Source organism: Rhea americana, unplaced genomic scaffold (genome assembly GCF_003343005.1).
Source record: "Rhea americana isolate MKP2758 unplaced genomic scaffold, rheAme1 scaffold_1, whole genome shotgun sequence".
NCBI classification, from domain to species: Eukaryota; Metazoa; Chordata; class Aves; order Rheiformes; family Rheidae; genus Rhea; species Rhea americana.
The window spans coordinates 17,379,451-17,400,843 of NW_028185038.1; the positions used below are offsets into that span (position 1 = coordinate 17,379,451).

Consider the following 21,393-nt stretch of genomic DNA (forward strand, 5'->3'; position numbering starts at 1 on the left):
GTTATTAGGTTATAAAGTGGAATCAGGTCACTGCTTTGCAGGCAGGATTCCAAGCTTCATAAATTTCTGGATATACTTCCCGCAAATTTACATTGTCACCAGCTACAATCAAACCAGCTACGAAAAGCTCACTCGGTCAAAGAATTTTTTAATGCACCATATATTTTATCTGCACTTCCTAAGTTTACAATGTTGTTAGTTTGATTGATGATGTACTTCTTTACTAGCAGAGAAAAAGTAATAATATATGAATAAAATGCTCAGAACCTTAAAGGCAGTTGATGAGGAGAAAGCAACAGGATTTATGGAAACTGTAAACATCTGTAGAGATAACAGGAATAATTGAGTTCTTGCATTTCTTTCACCTCTCACAGTTCCATTCTAGTTAAAAGTCTGCCATGAACTCAAGAGCAAATACCAGCTTTCTTTCATCAGATATTTGCAAGTGATTCTAGTGTCTGGAGAAAGGTGATTGACCTAGAGTCTGGAGATCCACTCAGTGAAGACATTTGGCCCTGTTTAAGTTTTGTTCACTCTGTGGTAGCTACACACTTCCATGCTGGCATGCATAGATTAGTGTTTAGATATCACTGTTGGAGGAAAGGAGGCCAAGAGATCAATACAGTATCATTAGGTCACCTGCCGCAGCCACTTGAGTCCCTGGTTTCTGTGTTGTGAAGGCTAGAGAGCCATGAGTGATGCGACCATTGGAGAGCAGGTACTCTGAAAGCAGAGGCAGAATGAAGATAACTAACCTCCTTTCACATGGCTCTTTGATGATTCCTGTTGATCAGGAGCTAAGTGACTCCCCCAAGGCTGCAAAGGCTGTGCTGGGAAACAACCCAAGCCCGCTGCAAGCTGGATGCTAACCTAGGACTATTCTACCTCTGAAGTCAGACCACATATCTCTGCTAATCAGCATTAATGATTTTCCCTCCTTTAATTCTTTATTAATGGAGCTCCTCTCAGCTGGTCCATTATTTCACCAGGATCAAGGTCAGGTTGACATAATTATCCAAGTACCACATTTATCCTTTTTAAATAGAAAGGCACATGCTCAGAAGGAAAACTAATGACCCAGAGAGCAGGAGCCTTCTGGTTACTGGATGAAAGAAGCAAACTAGTGAAAAAAATAGTATATGATGGTGTTATTGGGCACATCTGTTCAAAGGAGAGAGTCCTGATGGAGATGTGCAAGCAGATGCAATTCTGGTATTTTCTAAGTGACAACTTCCTGTTTTTGAAATCGTAAGTATGAGTATGTGCATTAAGGAGGATGGTGTATGAGTGAGAGACAAGATAACAACATGTTTATTGGTACAAAGCCTATAATTTTTTAAAAGAGAACTCTGTTTAGGTAAGACAGGCCTTTTAGAGTATTTCATATAGTAGAACTGGATCCTGCAAAGTCACAGAGAGTATGAGGCACAGAACAGCTGAGCCCAAGCAGCTTGGCAATGTGGTAATAAATTTATTCTCTAATTTATATTCTATGAATCTGCATCCCTCTGCCTAGCCTGTCCTCTTCTGTCCTTCTGCAACGACTTCCATGCAAGGTTCTCAACACCCTTCACGCATATCAAAGCACTCTACATCCATATACCACACCCCGGCAGCCCAGTGATGCTGCAAAGTTTCAGCATTGGTCCATTACTCCTAACTTCCTCAACAAAGCCAATTTTTCCACACATCTGTGCTCCATAGTGGGGTTTTCAGAGGTGAAGGACATTCTCTGACCAGCACTTCCCCTTGAGTGATAGAGTTTCATGACTCTTAACTGGGGATTTCCGATAAAGGTTGAACCCAAGTCACAGCTCTTCCTTCCAAAGGGGAGATCAAAAGGCTGTCTATATGCGTGTGAGCCACATTGATGCAAGCCCTGCTTCCTTCAGAAACCAAGACAGAAATCCCAGAGAGTCACAAATCTTTGGCTTCCACAGTGGGAAGGTTAGGAAAATGATATCATGGCTGTTCTCATCCTCCCCCTCACTGAGATTTATGATGGCACAAGACAACATCCAAGCCAAAGCAAATGGATTTATGCATAAAGATATGGCAGGAGAAGCAGAGCCTGAGCCCAGCCTCCTGGAGATGCCCCAAGCAGGGTAGGAGACACATTCCAGCAGCATCTCTTATCTGCGGCTTCAACATCCTGTGAATGTTTCTCCTCGGCCTGGTCCCAGATACTCATAGGTCCCAAAGGAGGGAATGCAGCTGATGCTACAATGGAGAAAGGAAAAGGCTTCTTGCTTCAGAGCCAAGCTATTACCCCAAGCTAATTCTGAATAGAGGTTTGTCTTTGCTCTTTGGCAACCACTTTCCCCCAAATTCCAGGGTGCTATACAGATCCTAGCAGTCCTAACAAATGTCCAGATAATCAGAAAGTCCTATAGCCATTGGAAGCACTGCAATGACATTGAACTGAGCCTTTCTAACCAAAACAACATAAGCTCGTCCCTATGTTCTTTCAAGGGAAGAGAGATGAATGTTGTCCTGTTGCATTCTGAGATGACTCTGTCCTGTGGGATAAACAATCCTGCATTACAAAGACAAATAGCCCAGCTGGTACAAGTAACATCTAGCAGGGGGGTGGTGTTGCATGTCAGATGCTTCTTAAGCCACCATTCAAACTAATCTCCCTGAGTTGCTCCTAGAAATCACATAAACAGGTCCATAGTTAGTTAACAGCACAGGGGCTACAGAAATTGAACCCTAAGGCCCAAGAAAAGGTGGTGTATGTTAAGGGAAAAGGAAGTGGGCTTGAGGCCATTTTGCTACAGTTCTCAGTTCCGTCGTGGTTTGGTTGGAGGTCTCAGCATGGAGAGACACAAGAGGAGCTTTCTTGCATCAGGATCAATTTCCTGGAGATCCACCACCGTAGAAACAAGGAAGTATGGTAAGAGTTAATGCAGAAACGAACCAAGAGATAAGCCTCTGCCAGAGGCTGGCAGACTGCTAACTGGAAGATTAGGGGATAGAAAAGTTCAGAGATGACAGAAAATACCTCCATTAAACAGAACAAGCTGCTTTATGCACAAACCATCCACCTTCTTCACCTCAATGCAAGTCAGAATAAGCAATAGCATACACCAAAAGCAAATTATCTAAATTGTTTTTAAATGCTCCAAGACTCTTTTGTTAAAAGACCCTATAGAGATCACATTTCCAGCCCGTAAGTGCTATACAAGCATCTATTAACAGAAACTGCTTACCTTAATCAGGCAAAGGTGCAATGGAAACAGAGGCACAGAAAGGAAAACTTTGCATTACCAAGACAATTCAGAGCCAGTTGTAAAACTCTCATCTGCAGAAATGCAACCCACAGCCTCATACACTAAGTGATATTGCCCCTGAGCATCTCCTGACCCTCTTCTATTTCCAGGCTGTAACGAAATTCCATGAACAAAGGGAACTTCTTCCATCTGCTCTGCAATTTGATTGTTCAATTCTCTCTTATTACTATCTGAAGCACTCCTACTAGGAAACCTCACAACAGCCTACATCTCCATTTCTACCAAAGGGCCGTAAAAATGGGCAAAGCCTGAATGCCAAACCATCAGGGGTCCAGCGCCACAGCTGGGTCCAAACCATCCACCACAGCCTCCTCCCAGATTCCCCATTACTCCTTGGGCAGGATGCTGACCAGACTGGACTCTACCACATGTGGAGTTTCCTCTTGGAAGAGGTGATAAGCACCAAACCTTCCTCCTCCGAGTTCCTTAAACAAGGCTCCCATGAAATGCACATGCCACAATACGTGCCAGACTGCATCTACATGGGGTGGCTGGTCCCATGGCAGCTCTTCTGGGCCCCCTTACCTCCTCTGCCCGTCCCCCTTCACACTCACTGCACTTGCATGCAGCAGGTTGTCTGAGGTTGCCATAGAAACAATGCCTTGTGCCCTCCCCTTAACGATAGATGGATGCCAGGATAAGCAAGTGGATAATCATCAAGAAAGGAAGAATTAGGAGCGCTGATATTCGTATCACTGTAACTGTCATTAGAGTCCCTGAGAAATGATAGATACATTAATTTGAGCAGAGATGATTACTTTCTTCTCCCAGCTCTGACTCTCAGGATCCACAGCTCCAGCCAGGTTAACTGGGGCAGGTGACAGTGCTCATCTGTTGCTGTGGCAACAACTGAAGATGTTTCACTCAGAGGCTGGACCACAAAACAGGAGCCAGCAGTTCACGGCGCCCATGGGATGGCAGGGAGGCCCAGCGAGCCCTGGTGCAGCGACTCTGGTGTTGCTGACAGGGTGTGTTTGGGGAATGTCAGGTGCAAGACTTTGCACCCTGCAGAGAAGGAGAAGCAGGGCAGCTGTGCCTCCTGAAGAGCGTGGGCCAGGGCACTGCCCAAAGCCCTTCCTGCACCAGGATGGGATGCACGAGTGGGGTGGGAAGGGTGCTGCAGCTCTTACTGCAGACAAACACCACGGTGTGAGTGCGAGCAGGATTACCTGACCCATCTGAAGCTGAGCTGTCGCTATCACTCCCTGCCTCTTCTCCTTCCCTCCCTCCCTTCTACATGCATCCCAAGAAGAGCAAGTGGCAGGTCAAAGCTAAATCCGTGCGCTTCACTGCAGAGGCCGCCGGTACCGCTCCTCATTCAGCACGAGGCAGGAGCGAGCGTGCGGCGGTGCAACGCTCTCCTCCTCGGCAGCTGTTCGCCAGCATGCAGCTCACACAGCTTTCCATCGCTTTTGACAAATTAATATTTGAAGCGGTTGTTTCTTTTATGTGGGCTTTACTGTCATTAGCACGTACAACTCGACATAAAACACTTTAGCGCGAGATCTTTTCTTCTCTTCTCTTTTTAGGCAGCAGATGAAAATCCTTTTAATAAAAAGCTTGTTTGGGGAAGGAAGAAAAACACACAGGCACACACACAAATCGGCTGAGCAGGGAAAGATGAAAACCTCCTTCAAGGTAATTAAATGATTATGTATCTTTTAAACCCGGCAGATAAAAGATTTGTTATCTGTTTTGCTTTTTTGCCTTTGCCTTTTTTTTCCCTGTTTCCCCCACAGAAAGCTAAAATCCTCGCAAGGCCCAGAACAAGATAGTGTTCATCTTACAGAAGATGATGGCACAAAAGAAGACTTAATCCTTTATCCCATCAACTCAAGTAGGTTTCCCCAGCTTACCCACTAGCCCAGCCTTGTACAGATGTCTATGAAACACTGACATGAAAACTACCACTCCAGATCAGAGAAGGTCCGTATGGAGAAGGGGGTGGACAAAGTAATTAGGTTTATTGGGTAACAGGAAGGATGAGTCTCCAGGGCTCATGGATCAGTTGGTTTATTCCTCAGTGCCTCAGTTTCCCTCCACTATTTGTTGACTCTCTTGGCTATATAAGTGGAAAAACAGGTGAGTGCTCTTGCTTAGTGGCTGTGTCAAGAGTAAGCAAGGGTTGTTTTCACCAGATGTTAGTTTGTAATGTAATGCTTGGCAATAAAACACTAAACTCACATCGTAACTTTAACAACAGTCAGTATCAAGTGTCAAAAGCAGAAAACAGAAACATAGCCTGCTCCCTTCCTCCATCACGATTGAAATTCTCTCCACTTTCACTACCAGCTCTTCTGGGGGGAGAAAAAGAGAAAAACACTCCCGTACACACAATTTAGTTTTAAATTATATATTTTTTGCCTTCTTCACCTCAACAGCAATAATACCAGCTCCCCTTTATAAAGCAAAAGGCCAGTCAGTGTATTTCAAGCTATTGGACCTGGCTTTCAAAAACCTTCTGTAAAGGGAAATTATACGTCAAAGTGAAGTATTTCTGCCACAAATCATCCGGCAATGTCGTCAAACCTATTTGATTGAGTTCAACGCCATAATCATAAATACTCTTGCTTCATGAGCATGCTGGAGTTTGTAACCAGGAGACAACATGGGCTTTCCTAGTAGGCTCCAAAACTAGTTGATTCAGCTCTGTTATGGACAGGGCTGATTCACCAAGCATCTGATGAGCGACAGGCAACAAAGTCCTGGCTCCTTGACAATTGTATCTATGCATGCGTGTGGCACATCACCAGTTTAACCAGAGATAGCAGGGAGTGAGTCCACTTGGTCCTGAGTGCACTCTAAGAGTTAATTCTGCACTGCGATCAAACAGCTTTTTCTCCCCCCACAGCTAGTGCCTGTATAAAATTTCCACCGCCCTGCAGACTGTCTGGGATGGGCCTTTTCTGTCTTTTATTGATCTGTAGGTATTCAAGGTGGTATTAGGACAGCTGCCCTGTTGTGACCCAGGGCTGGCTCGCTGCAAATATCCACAGTGTGGATCAAAAGCACCCTAGATAGTAGAACACAGGCTATGCAGAAAAAAACACCCCTGCACCTTCTGAGCAGTGTGGATCATCTCCAAGCCCTTCCACCTTCCATCCAGGATTATTCTTAAATTCTACCTGTGCCCTACATTAATCAGAAACTCCTACTACAAAAGAACAAACAAACCTGTCCAAGATGCTTTCAGAACACATGAAGAAGACTTGAAGGACAGGGGCAGACTAAGCCCCAAGGAATCCAGAAAATTGTGAGATGTGCTAAAGAAACAAGGGAGCCAGAAATACAAATAAACACAAGCCTTCCTTCAGAGTGCCCTAGGCTGGTCCAGGTAGGATGTGTACCAGCCCGCTCAGTCTGTTTGCATCCCAGGCAATCTGGAGAGTGGGAAGCCACTGCCCACATGAGGGCAAGATGCTCTACAGACAAAGAGAGAAAAAATCACCTGAAAGTGGGTGGATCAGCAAAGACATGGTAAAGGCCAGAGTGTGCAGGAAGAGAAAACACCTGGCATGTCAGCAATGATGATTAAAGAGGGAGGGAGTTTCTGGCACTGGTCCCTATGACAAAGTATCACCAATATTTGTTTGTTTGGCAAGGAGTCTCTTGGTGCAAATCGACCACAGGATCCTGGAAGCTATCCATGCTAATCTGCTCATCAGTCTCACTAAAGAACTGCAAATGGGATGGTCCAACTATCCTATGCTGGTAGTAGTTTCACATCAGTATCTCCTCAAACTTTGCTGATTTAGCAGATACCCATGCCCTCCTAGTAGGGCATACATCCTCTCCTCATCCTCAGGGTGTCTGTTGAGGAAAGGATTGGAAGGAACATCGCAGATGAAGATGAAAGGTCAGTAAAAATATGCCCACTCAAAGTGATGTCATGTTTTGAGCACTACTAAAGAGGGCATGGGGAAGGCTGGAAGTGGATCTCAGTTCTTTTGACCTTGGATAGTTATGTATGTCTTCAGGAACGGGTGAAGGACTGGATGAGCAATAGGCAGCCCAGCCAGGCTTGGAGACACGAGATGGTTCATTGTTCAAAGAACCCACTCAATGAATAGTCAGATGTACAGGACAGAAAGGGAAGAAAATGAGGGGCACTGGATTAAAGGGGAATGTAAGAGAGAAAGCTGGAGATTTCAGTGAGAGAGATGAGTCAGTGAGAAGACTTCTCAATGGAAGTGTGGGAGATGATACATCTAGCATTTGTTCAAAGCACAATTTGGCAAAACTGTTCCAGATACAACAAATGCAAATCTTTATCAGAATGTGAGGCTATCTTTATGCAGTTCTAATATTTGAGAGCCACAAACTGACAGTTAAAAGAAGGTCACTGAAAGTACAGGACATTTCTCACATTCCCAGGCAGAAAGCTGTTGCTAATACTTTCGATTCTGCAAGCCACTGTCTTTGCAGTTGTTAAACATTTTTTCCAAATGTTGAGAAGCATTTCTTCTACATAGGAGAGAGCAATAGCAACTCTTGAGCTGAGCAGCTTGCTGTCAGATGTTATCTATCACGAGAAAAAGGTTTATGACCAGACATGAATTCGGTGCAGAAGCTGCAAGGACTGCAGCCCTGGTTAGCACTGACCATCATAACATACATGTGTTGCACGCTGCTATCATAGAATCATGGAATCAGTAAGGTTTGGAAGGGACCTCGGGAGATCATCTACTCCAACCTCCCTGCTCAGCAGGGTCACCTAGAGCAGGTTAGACAGGGTTGCATCCAGGTGGGCCTTGAAGATCTCCAGAGAAGGACACTCCACAGCCTCTCTAGGCAACCTGTGCCAGTGCTCCGTCACTCTCACAGGGAAGAAATTCGCTGTCACGCTCAAGCAGAACTTCCTGTGCTTCAATTTCTGCCCATTGCCTCTTGTCCTGTCACACGGGACAACTGAAAAGAGTTTGTCCCTGTCTCCTTGACACCCTCCCTTCAGGTACTTGTAGACATTGATAAGATCCCCCCTCAGTCTTCTCTTCCCCAGGCTGAAGAGGCCCAGCTCTCGCAGCCGTTCCTCATAGGGCAGGTGCTCCAGCCCTCAGATCATCTTTGTAGCCCTACGCTGGGCTCTCTCCAGTAGCTCCATGTCTCTCTTGTAGTGGGGAGCCCAGAACTGGACACAGGACTCAAGATAAGGCCTCCCCAGGGCTGAGCAGAGGGGCAGGGTCACCTCCCTCAACCTGCTGGAAACACTCTTCCCAATGCACCCCAGGATACCCTGGCCACAAGGGCACATTGCTGCCTCATGGTGAACTTGTCATCCACCAGCACTCCCAGGTCTTTCTCTGCAGAGCTGCTCTCCAGCAGTTCAGCCCCCAGCTTGTACTGGTGTCTAGGGTTATTTCTCCCTAGGTGCAGGACTCTGCACTTGCCCTTGTTGAAGCTCAGGAGGTTCCTCTCTGCCCAGCTCTCCAGCCTCTCCAGGTCTCTCTGAATGGCAGCACAGCCCTCAGGTGTGTCAGCCACTCCTCCCAGCTTGGGATCATCAGCAAACTTGCTGAGGAGGCACTGCATCCCCTCATTCAGGTCGTTGATGAAAAGGTTGAACAGGATGGGACCCAGCACTGAGCCCTGGGGGATGCCACTAGCCACAGGCCTCCAACTAGACTCCACGCCACTGATGACGACCCTCCTTGCTCTGCCTTTCAGCCAGTTCTCAATCCACCTCACTGTCCACTCATCTAACCCACACTTCCTGAGCTTATCTGGGAGGATGTTATGGGAGACAGTGTCCAAAGCCTTGCTGAAGTCAAGATACACAACATCCACTGCTCTCCCCTCATCTACCCAGCCAGTCACTCCATCAGAGAAGGCTCTCAGATTGGTTAAGCAGGATTTCCCCTTGGTGAATCCAGGCTGGCTACTCCTGATCACCTTCTTTTCCTCCATATATCTGGAGATGACATCCAGAAGGAGCTGTTCCATCACCTTTCCAGGGATGGAGGTGAGGCTGACCAGCCTAGAGTTACTTGGGTCCTCCTTTTTGCCCTTCTTGAAGACTGGAGTGACACTGGCTTTCTTCCAGTCCTCAGGCACCTCTCCAGTTCTCCAGGACCTGGAGAACTGATCATTGCCTTGCTGATCAATAGTCCCCTATTATGGTCAAGTTTGTCCCCTCACTGCTGCCATGCAGATCTCATAGAGCAGCTTTGAAAGATCATAGAGGGAGTATTTGAAATTTATCATGAAATCATCCATTAAATGAGGTTCCAGAAAGAAAGAACAATCCGTACTGCCAAATAACCTCCCCACACCGGTACAGTCACTTTGTTTGCAGACGGTATCTTTCAGAAACTAACGAAACGAGAGGACATAAAGCAGTCACAGAAAAGACATGCTCCCATGGACAAATCTGGAGGTAACAATGAGCCAACAGTTTTCTCCCCAGTACTGTAGAGCAAGACCTTGGCAGTGGTAGAGAAAAGACTGGGGTACCACTTCCCAGTCCCTTCGCTAAGTAACTGGAATGACATAAAGTTTTTACATGGTCTCCTCTCTGACGGGAGCAGGTGTCAGAAATGCCAGGGATGTGATCAGGTGAGGGAGAGAAAGACACACTGGAGTGTGGAAGCCTTTCACTTGGGCATGGGAGCTTGGAGGGAAGAAGGAATGGGAATTGTGGAGGTGAATGTTGTGATTAGTGAATGAAACCTATCAGAGTAGTAGAGAAGTCTAGTAGAGGAGATAAATTGCACGGCAGAAGACAAAGTGCCCCAATGCCCACTGCACTCCTGTGCAGCATCCCAGTACCTGCACAAGGGATTGAGACCTCTCCTGTTCTCAATGTGCAAGACACACAAGCTTGTGACCAGCAGGACTGGCCAAATTCTGACCCATGCTCCCCGCCATCCAGATAGGCCTATGAGAAGCACCAAGCCCTGGACTAGCTGCCTGCACCACTTTCTGGCTGAGCAGAGGGTATCAGACACATCCACCCTCCAAATTCTCAACCAGCTTTCCAGTGGTCTAGCAGCAAATGCTGAATATCGGCAGATCAAGAAGTGTCAGCTTCCACGCCCATGAGTATTTATGGTCTGTCCCATTGTCACTGCAGTTCAAGCTGTCTGCTCCAGGACTCGGCTCTCAACCAGCAGGTACGTTAAAGAAAAAGTGAGAGGGAACGGGGGATACCATAAGAGTGTGGAGCCACTACAGTTCTGCCATTCAGTCCAGCAGACTGCCTTGCCTGGGGCACAGGGCAGGAGGAACAGCTCAGAGACACCAGATGTAGCAGACAAGAAAGGAAGCAGAGTGGTTTTCAGCCTCCAAAGTGAGAACAAAATGCAGCCCACGTTCCTGGAGATTTCAGCAGCCGCCTCTGCGCCTGGTGGTTCAGGAGATATCAGATCACTTAATGGGTACTGGTCCCCTGGGCCAGGCAAACAACAAGCCATCTCAGGTCATTTACCAGACAGGCCAGAATGCTTTCAGACCATTCCTGACCAGGAAGTAATTAAGTGGCTTCCTATTTGTATTCTCCTGAGCTCCACTTGTCTGCAAGAGCTCGTTAGTTACAACACGAGCCAGACAGACTGCTTGCAATGCAGCAGCCAACTCCATATTAAGCCCTAAGGCCCAGTTCAGCCCTGGCTTAGCGACTGGCAATGAAGCATTTCCCAGACCTCAGCTGGAGGAATTTTGATGCACTGGCCGTTAAGCACCAAACTCACAAAGCTGCCAAGGTGCTTAAACCACTGCTGAAATTCGCTGTTACTGTGGACCTGGCCTCAAATCTCCCCCCCCACACACCGATTTTGGCAGCCTGAAGTATGTGCCAAGAAGCAACCTCTTTTCCTCCTCTCCCAGAGGATCTGCACACACGGTGGTTCCCATCCCTTCCAGTCCTTTAGTGTCAGGAGACCTGCAGCCAGTTTGCCAGCGATGGCTGGCAGCTGCAACAGCTTTCTCAGGTAACACAGTCTCTACACTTGTGTCTTATATTTGGATGAAAGCCTCCAAGCCCTCCATTCCCAAGCCTGACAGCACATGTATATTGGTGGCACCTATTCTGCCACACATGGCCTGCATGAGCTGTCCACACAGTTCTAAGGTGACAGCACTTAGCTGCTGGTGGAGAGCAGTGCCATTACGCAGAGCCTCTCCAAGTGTTGCCGTGACAGTTTGGGAAAAGGCACCCTCTCCTGCGCTAGTATTTATGCCGTCAGAGTTTCTCAGTGGAAGGGCAAGAGCAGCTCCCAGGGGTATGACAGAGCACAGAGGAGAGGAGCTAGCTGCAGAGGAAAAGATGAGGATGAGCAGACCAGGGAGAGGTTAGGACTGGAGATGGGAAAGGCCTCTGGGACTGTTGGTCTGGTCCAAACCCAAAGGTGGTGTTAGCCTTGAACAGCCCACACACTTGTCCCTCACCCCTGCCTACCTCTGGCAGCTTGACTCGTCCTTCCTGGAAGGAGCAGGAGCTGGGGTCATGAGTGCAGACGTGGCGGTATTTGCACCAGTGGCACCGGTAAGGGCTCTCTACGCATGACAGGCACCTGGAGATGGAGAGAAAGAGTAGGTCACTTGGCCTGCCTGGCCCCTTGAGCCAACAGGACAGATCTTGCAGATGATAGAGCTTCTCAGAGGGAAATGTACCCAGCAAACATTGGGTCATCAGCAGCAGACAGCCATGGGCTTTATCCTGACTCAACAGAGTGTCAGGTTGTTCCAGGCCAGCCATGGCCAGAGCTGATTGTCACTGTGATCATCAGTGTCTGATGGCCAAGGGTCTCCTGCCCACTTGGCTTGAGCTCAGCGCCAGGAGCACCCATGGGACCAAGGCTACCCCTGGGCAATCCCTACCTGGCAAACAACATCCCCTGTGTGACCTGTGCTGGGCGCTGGGCAACTCTCCTACTGGAGTGGAGGCCATGCAGAAGGGAGCAGTGGTGGGGAAAGGAAGGGTCAAAACAGCCCCAAGCAGACCCATGACTGAGGAGAAAAGTCTCTTCTTGTGGTGATGACCTAAGGATGGTGGCAGATAATCATTACATTCCCCCTAATTCTGCTGGAGGAGACTGAACTTGTCAGCACCAGGATGCAGAGGGACGCTGGAAGTATGAATGTCAAACCAGTGAGAATGGATAGATACTAGGAGGGCTATTTGTATAACAATTTTTACATGTAACATTGTTAACGAAGGGGGGTTTTAGTATTAATTAGGTAATTAATTAGATAATTTGGACTACATCAGGATCATTGCAACTAGCCTGCTACTAACTGTTGTATTTTGATTATCCCATACAAACTGAATTAGACTAGCAGTAAGTTCTTGGTTTCACACCTAAGAAGTGTTTCCCTCTTTGTGCCTATAGTAAGATTCTGAGTGTAGGAAAACCCACAAGATTAGCAGATTGATGGAAACTTCTGTAGCCTCATTGCCTCATGACTAAACTTCACTGAGCCCTGGTAGCCACAAACACATCATGGGAAGGTGCTCAAGGCAAAGGCTCACCAAGTGGAGAGGTGCCTACGGCAGGGCGGGAAGCCTTCGCACAACACATCCCATCCGGCTGAGCATCCCCACTCCTGTGACTGGTCACTTTCACACTTTTTATAAAGAGGCCAGTAACAAACTAGTATGCACCCAAGATTAACAAGGGCAAAGCAGGGAATTTGTCTCCCTGTGCCCCACAGGCTTACTAGCATGGGTTGTGCCCATGGTGGTGAGGCTCCTGCATATATCTTAACTCTGCTCCTATTTTCTTTATCCCTGCAGAGTTGTAAAGGTTATTTTAGCATCTATCTGGCAAGCAGAGTGCAGACAACATATTTAGAAAGTCACCTACACAGAGTGTAGGAAAGAACCAATCCTTCCATTTTACAAAGTTTTGCTCTCCCAGGTCCCACAAATCCTGGCGAGAAAGAGTTGGAAACACTTCTCCTGGCTGGGTTATAGCACTGGCTTATACCTACATCAAGCATTTTTATGTTATATGATGTCTGCTCACCAGGAACCAAATTGAGCCATAACAAGGTCTTTGCATAAAACAAGCATTGGATGGTAGTAACTCCTGGTTGCTCACACTGTCAAGGAGCTCCATGCTGCTGCTTGGTGGAGAGGATTCAGGAGAAATTTTCTCTGGCCCTTATGTGCTACTGTTTCTTTTATTTATTTTTTTTTATGGAAAAGGAAAAATTATTAATTGACCAGGAGTGAAGAAATTGCATCCGGTCTAGCTTGGCTGAGCCCAACAGACAGACACACACCCTCTTCCGTGTCTCTCTGTGAAATCATGCTCAGCGCCAATCCACTTTCAGCTCTGGTACAGCGAGCTGTTCTTCAAATTGGTAACAAGTGCTTGCTCTGCTACATCAAATTAAAAATGGATAGTGTATTATAGTTTGTCAAGTAAGAAACCAAAACATGCCATAAATATTTAACACCACCATCTCTCTCGCTCTCTCCCCCCCACACTTGCTTTCTGACACTGTTTGTCAAAGCAGCATGAACACGGAAATAGGATTTGCCTTTCCTTGTGAATTGCTGAGCCGTAGTAATTATCCCCTTTTGGCACTTCCAGAGGGCTGCCTGGGGAGGCTGAAAGCTCGGTGGTGGGGACACAGATGCTCAGCCTTGTGCAGGGGTGGCTCGTACTGCTGGAAGAGCACCTTTCTGCCTTGGCAGGCTCTGTCTGATGAGGCAGGGTGGGGTGCAGTGCAGAAAAGGAGCTCACAGGAGGAAAATACGGTCATGAGGGAATAAAAACAACAACTCACAGCTTTCCACACTTGAGGGCCCAAGCATACGCTAACTACCTGGGGCAGGCTCCTGCCAGTGGGACTGACAGTATGGATGAGGGTTGGTGGTGCATATGCATGGGCAGGACCCAGTCTTCCACAAACAACTGCTTAATAAGAAGATGAGGGGGTCATTTACTGAGATTATGATTCAGATGGGTGATATACTGCTCTTGGTCTTCCCAAGAAGAACCCCACAGTGCCCACCACCACCCAAGGGACCCTGACCTCTGGTATCTTCCACACCTAACCAGCTGCCTGGGGGATGCGTGTTTTAGCAGCAGGTTCTGTGGCAGATCCAGGGTTGGGATGGAAAGCAGGTATCAGAGGAAATGAACATACGAGTTGTGGACGCTGCAGTTGTAGAAGACGAAGCTGGTGCTGGCAAAAGTCATACCCGTTTCCTTGGACTTAAGCTGGAGCTGGACGATGTGATGGTCTCCTGGAAAAAAAATTAAATGTATCAATGTGACTGCCTTGTTAGCCCAATAAAGCACTACTGACCATGACATCAGTATATACTAGATGCTGGCCTAAGGTATCTTGGCTAGCCCGTCTTCCATAGATGTAGGTATATAATAAGACTTCTATAGTACAGTTTTCAAACATGAAGCACATCTACCTCTTTCATGAGACTAAGGTGATGGAATAGGTCTTCACCACTGGAAATTCTTCTGCCTAGGAGCAGATCCTGGGCTTGATGATGCCAACAGGTGTTAGGAATTCTTTACTAATTTCAAAACTATGATAAATAAAGTTGGCAAGTGGGAGAATTAATCTCAAAGAGAGGAGAAGACCTGGAATAGGAAGCCATTAAAATGGAGTATTATTCTTACAGGTTTTCATTATTACAGGTTCATTTGATGTTCCCAGAAGGAAGAGGAGGTTTGTGGTTTTGGCCCCAAGCACAAGTGTCCTTTGCATATTCTGCCTGACAGTGAAATGTACCTGCTTCCCTAGGAGATGCAAGGCGGCACAGAAAGATTTACTTTCTCATCACCCTCCTTACTCATTGTCTCTGACAATAGCCCCAAATCCAGGACGCATGCATGCATGCATGCATGGAGAAAACCATCTCCATATTCTGCCTCCAAAGAGAGGTGACCCTTGAGAAAATAAGGATGAAGAATGCTGCGGCAAGGAAATTCCCTTGGATAAATACCATTACAGGGAGTATAGAGTAAGGGGTCCTTGGCTGCACACTGGGAAATGCTGATGAACAGGGAGGTTCCCAAGCGAACTGTTTATTTGGGTAATGGCATATTCACCCTGGCCTTCGGGTACAAACAATCTAGCTCAAAGTAAGACATCCATAAGCCATTGCCCATCTAGAAGGACATCTCTATTTCCATAGCAGACCTGTCTACACAGCAAAACCCCTTCCTCAGTTCCTACATACATTCTCTTCATCCTCTCCGTGTCCCTTTCCCATTGCTCCCATGCTGAGCAGTTAACTGTCAGCTCTTTCTCCAGTGCCAAAGGCCCTATTCAAATCCTAAAAGCCCATCAGGTGTGGGTAATAACTGGGTGAATTAACTGCAGTAATTTGGTGAGGAAGGAATCCATGTTTAATTCAACACTTTAGCCTGATTGCCCTTTTCACCTCTATTATTTTCCTCCTCACCTGAAAGATTCATTAATCAATCAGGCCAAAGCAAACTTGACAACTCATCTCAGCATGCACCCACATGCACACCCACCTACAAGCGCACACATACACATGCACACATACGCATGCACACACCACACACACTTGACTAAACACATTTTGCTGCCAGTGCTCAACTCTGCTGCCCATCTGCTGCCGCCGGCTTTGACAGCTCTGTTAACTGCTTCGTATGTAACAACTTTGCCAACATCTTGTGTATATTTTAAAACAGAATCTGAGGACTCCATGGCTCCAGGGATCAAACACGCTACAGAGCCACACATCCCTTGGTTCAAATCCAGCCTCTGGCACTATACATGAAGGACTTGGTCTTTGCAGAGGTGCAGAGCACCAGCTGCTGAAGTTGATACAAGCTGCAGATGCCCAGCTTCTCTAGAAACCCTGCTCCACATAAATCTCTCCCTGCTGTCCTGCCTCTGTCTTCCATCACTATTTTTATTCTCTGGTCATTTATAGCCCAGTCCTGGACAGATGTCCACACAAAGGAAATGATTCCTGGCTTCTATCTTGAGAGGCAAAAGTGACTTATGACTCAGGGAGCCCTGAAGATGGTAGCAGCTTCTTGGGTGCTTAGATGCATTTTCCTGCTTTGGGACTGTAACAGAGAGCACACACGCTGCTGTGTGTAACTGGGAGAAAGCAGAGAGACAATGTGTGTCACTTCATCTTTTGTGGCCTGAGAGGGTTGTCAGCACCAAACTTTACAGCAAAAATCCATAAGAAGCCAAGGACAAAAATGGCAGCATCCTCTCTGTGCCTCTTGCAGTGATCAACAGTGTTGATGTCCTTATAGCAAGTCCCTGCAGAAAGACTCAAATGCAAAAGTACTTAGAAAAGGGAAGCAAAAGGGAGTAAGGAGTTGGGGGAGGGACAAATAGAAGGGGGGCTTCATCCTTGAGAGAGGTATTTCCATTCTGGACCAGACTGGGAGAGAGACAGTAACAGCCTGGGAAGAGTTGAAGGGAGTAAAGGTGGGGGACAAATACAAGAAACTAAGTATACAGACCTATAGCTTGGAAGAGTAGGATGAAATTACAGATCATTCAGATCTGCAGGACTTTCTGGCTGGTACAGAGGATGGGATATATGGGACATTTTGAGAGCACTTACAGCCTAGGAAAAATACTTCCAAAGACACTGCATCAGTCTCATGTCTTTGCTAGATATATGCAGTTGCCACTCGGTGGCACTCTGAAAACACATACCATCACACATACACACCTTAATGCAGGTATTGATATCCCAGCTCACTGCTGGCACGTGTGCACACATACACGCGCAAGCATGCCCACACTCAGCACACACATGCTACAGTGTGCTGCTGTACTGCTCCACCAGCGAGCACCAGCACAGAGTCCCACCTACTCCTGTGCTTTAAACTAACCCATCCTCAGGCTCCTGTAAGCCAAACTTCTTCTAGAGCAAGTTGCAGCTGAGACACATGGAAGTGGGGTGAGAAAGAAAGGGAGAACTACGAATGGGGGAGCTGTGAGATACCCACCGTTCTCTGTGATGATTTGGGGCACCTCTTTGGCAGCTGGTGAGATGCATTGGATCTGACTGCCCACCACCAAGCCATCCATCTCTGACAGGTCCTCGAAGGTGCAGTTAACTCCTGCTGACAGCTCGGGGACATTGTAGGTCTCCAAAACTAGCTGCAAGCAAAGATGGAAGGAGGGAAGAAGAGACAGAAAAAGAAAAGAGAGAATACAGAGCTGAACAACAGAGCTGGGCAAGCAGGAGAGAATTACACTGGAGAAGTTGGACAAAGAGCCTCTTGCTAGACAGAGCATCCTCCTTCAACAGAAAGCAGCGATTCAGGAGAGGGATGTGTATGTGGAGGGGAAAGGAGATGAAATGCCGATGCCAACACAAGTGGTACATGGCTATGCAGGAACAACTGCACTGCATCCCAGTGCTGGCTGGGTCAGTGGAGGGGAAGGAGTGCTCATTATATGTCATGCAAGTGTAAGGTTAGACAGGGAGTCTTTGGAGCCGGCTGTGAAAACTGGGGCTTTGCTGACCCCAAGGCACGCGGTTTCTGAGGAAGGTGACTGCTACTCACAAGAGGCACTCTGCAGACTACAGAGAAACTGTAGCGCTCCAGTCTAACTCTCTACGGCCTGCTCTCCTAGCATCAGCAGATGGGGGGAGCGCTCTGTCACCAAGTTCCTGCGTAAGGAGAGTCTAGTTACAGCCTTTGGTCCACCACAGAAAACTACTCTCTCTGGAGGCACAGCAAATTGCCGCTCTCCTGCCCATCCCACCAAGGAAGCAGTTAGCCTTCAGGCTGTGCTGTATCAGGGCATCATAAATTAAAAAAAAAAGAAAAAAAAGCTGTGAAGGAAGAACTCATGGTAATTTTAGAGTTCACAGCCCTCACCAGATTTACCATGTTATTACACATGGTCATTAAAGAAAGGAATCGCACGGCTGGTTTCTACCATCTTCATGCACTAGCAAAGGGCATTCATGCTTCTCTCTTCTCAGACTAGATAAGGTCCTGTACCACTGCTCTCCAGCACTGAGGGTCCTGCCTAACCCACTCTTAAACAAAGACACCCTGTGACTAAAGGCAGAGAGGCATCAAAGGGTACTTGTAGCAGCTGCTGATGACCTAGCAGTATAAATTTAGGGTTATTGTCACCAACCGCTAGAGCCAGTCACTAGAGGCAGGCACAAACTTGGATGATTTCTACATTTGCTTACTCCATGAGCTAGTTGAGGCCCCATATGAGGTGACAGCCACTGAAAGGAGACACAATGCATGCTGAAGTGTTGTGGCTATCAGCACAAAAAAAGAGGAGGTCAGCCCAAGTGCTAAAGCAGGGGATAATGGGTAACGTAACTCTTGCTTATTGCTTCCCTTCACTATATTTCCCACATTTGTAGAAGACGTGGGGGTTATTTCTCAACGCTAGGCACCATGAGGGAGAAAGGCTGAGAAGATGAGTCTTTGCCCTGACTGTCATAAAACCCTTGCATGAATATGTTCGTTTCCTGGCAAGGGGAGCAGCAATGGGAAAGGCAATTTTGTTTCTTGGATGGAGAGCAAGAGAAGGCTTTGAGTACTTGGACAGATTTAGCATTTAGGCTGTTCAAAACTGTCCTGTTAAATGGTGGCCTCTCTCTTGCATCTCCCTGCCCATGAAAACACTGTCAGCAGTGGAGAAGGAGAAATTGTTCTCCTTGATAAATCTCTCCGAGCACAACAAATGAAGAATATAAGTGTGCCATGCTGAGGATGACACCAACGGATAGACTAGTAGAGCTTGGCCACAAACATAATGAGCCAATACTCACCCTGAGGAAACAAAATCTTATATCCTCCAGGCCTGCTCTGGAGCTGCTGCAGTGAGTGAAGAACAGAGTCTCCCCTGAGGCAAGTATCTCCTCTCACACATAGCTTTCCAAGTCAGTATCAGTGTCCAAAAGTTAAAGGATTAGCTGACCACACAGATAACTCCTCTGCCTCCATAGGCAAGAATGTGACATTGTTGTCTCTTAGAACCCAAGTGAGACCCCACAAGGACATCACTAGCCATTCAGCCATCATTGCTCCCCTCTTGGTTTGCCAAGAGACTAGCTGCAATGGTTGTGAATGAGCTGGGACACCATTCCATTCAGAACTGGGCTGACACTTCCATGGCAATTTTCATGCAGGCTATTGGGCAGAAGTGAGAAACGGGTAACTTCTGATCTCAGCAGCTTGGGGTTGGCTTGCCCTACCAGAGTAACCTAGAGGTAAAGGTCTTTTATTCTGTTATCAATTTCAATTGCCCTGAGCAGCTAGTCCCCCAGGATTTATTCTAACATAAAAGAATTCAAAAACTACTGAGAGAATAAGAAAAAGAAACCTTGAACTCCCAGAAGAACAAAGGACTTAAGATGTCTCAGATCAGTTTTGTTTGAAGCCTAGGAAAGTTAAGTCACAGCAAAGTTAAGAGGCTGAAACAAAGCAGCAATGATTGGACATGCAGACTTTGAAAGGCTGATTTCATTATCACTGACTAAAACCCATCACTCCAAAAACCATCACCTAGATGTCTGACAGCTGCACTTTGAGCAATACCATTTAGACCTTTCAGGATGTGGGGCTAGAGATCAATTCACCCAGAAATGGAGCTTTCAGGCCCTGACTTATCCGTTCATTTCCAGTCCAAACTAGTAGGGTCAAAAGGATAACGCCTTGGTAGCCTGAATGAAATGGGTCCCTACTTCATTCTCAGAGGGTGTCAAGTTCTCACTACATTTGCTACTGCTGTCATGAGCTGGAAGAGAAGCCAAGAGTTGCCGAGATCTTCCGCAGTGATTTCTTTCCTCAGGCCCAGAAGAAGGGTCAAGATCACCTACTGCTGTATTATCACTCACTGTGTGGCTAGGCTAGATGCTGTCTTGAACTGCTCTTGGCCTTAAAGGTTAAACTTTGTTCTAAAGAAGGTCATATGACATAGCATGGACCTTAGGAGCCTTAGGTTCCTCTGTGTAGTATCCTGCGTCTTTGCACTGCATACTCAGTATTGTAGCTGCAGCAGAGTGAAACTGTCGGTAGCTTAAGAAGGAGACACTTCTGCCCAAGGTGATGGGAAATTAGAGCTTATTAAAATAGCTCATGGTACCCCTCTATTCTAGGGGGTCAGTTCTAATCTCAGTGATGTCCCTTGCCTAAAGACCATGCCCACCCATCCAAAAACCCCTCTCCCAAGGAAGTAAACATCTGCACTGTGTGCACACAACAGTTACAGAGTGCAGAGGCCCTTCAGAGATGCCCTCAGCTCCTCACACAAAACCGAGAAACCTTTTTCCATACTTCTAGACAGGAGATAAACAAATGCCCTCCCAGGAAAAACCTTTCTGCATGCCAAGGAAGCTGCTGGGAAAGTTAATGGCCTTTGGAGAACTTCCTGGCTTTGAGCTTCCCATCCTTGCCATTCCTGCTGAATCCAAGTAACATATGCCCAGGACCATCAGATTGACAGCATGGGCAGACTAAATCTGAAGGGCAGGGAAGGATGGAGATAGTGATTAACATTCCTTACCAGTACATTATACTGGGAGACAGAGATGTTGTTGGGATGCACAGTAAGCCGGACGCACTGCTTCATCTCCGAGGCAAATCTCCGAGGCTCGCTGGAGCGCTCACATCGCTCCTTCCTTGTGCACCTGAGCAAATGGGAACAGAAAGGGGCAGGGTTAACAGAAAATCTTGCTGGGAGGGCAAAGATGGCCCTCTGATGTAGGACAAGTAATCACTGAGGGTAGAAAGTCAACACTGTACTCTTTGGCACCTCATTGGCTTGAAAGCCTTCACAATCACACCCTGGAGCTCTTTGACTCCAGTGCTGATGGTGGGGGTATCACAACAGGCTTAATGGTAGCAAGGACACCATGAAGAGGAAGGATGTGGAGCGAAATCTTCAGCCCTTGAGTAGGAAGGATGCACAGCTCTGAAAATGCTCCAGTAGAAGCTGTGGGTGCATGGCATGTGGGCAGCATAAGCCCACAAAGATAAAAACAATCACTAATTGTTACCAGTGCTTTCAGCAGCTTTCATTGTCTCTGGTCTTCTCTGCAGGGTGAAAACGCAGAACAGCAATGTGAATTGGTAATGGCATGTCCTGTTTTAATTCAGATTTGCATTTACTTACTGTAAAAGAAATACATATTTTACTCCACATG

The 21,393-nt window shown here is 47.0% G+C and overlaps 1 protein-coding gene across 1 annotated transcript in view; it reads right to left on the reverse strand.

Annotated features, from left to right (window-relative positions):
• Positions 1 to 21,393, reverse strand: part of PLXNA4 (plexin A4) — a 439,477-nt gene that overhangs the window by 106,016 nt on the left and 312,068 nt on the right. Inside the window, exons 5-8 of the mRNA XM_085299727.1 lie at positions 20,754 to 20,877; positions 17,216 to 17,369; positions 14,388 to 14,487; positions 11,686 to 11,800 (exon numbers count right to left, since the gene is read on the reverse strand). Of these exons, the coding sequence (XP_085155853.1) occupies positions 11,686 to 11,800; positions 14,388 to 14,487; positions 17,216 to 17,369; positions 20,754 to 20,877 (493 nt within the window). The remainder of the gene's footprint in view (positions 1 to 11,685; positions 11,801 to 14,387; positions 14,488 to 17,215; positions 17,370 to 20,753; positions 20,878 to 21,393) is intronic.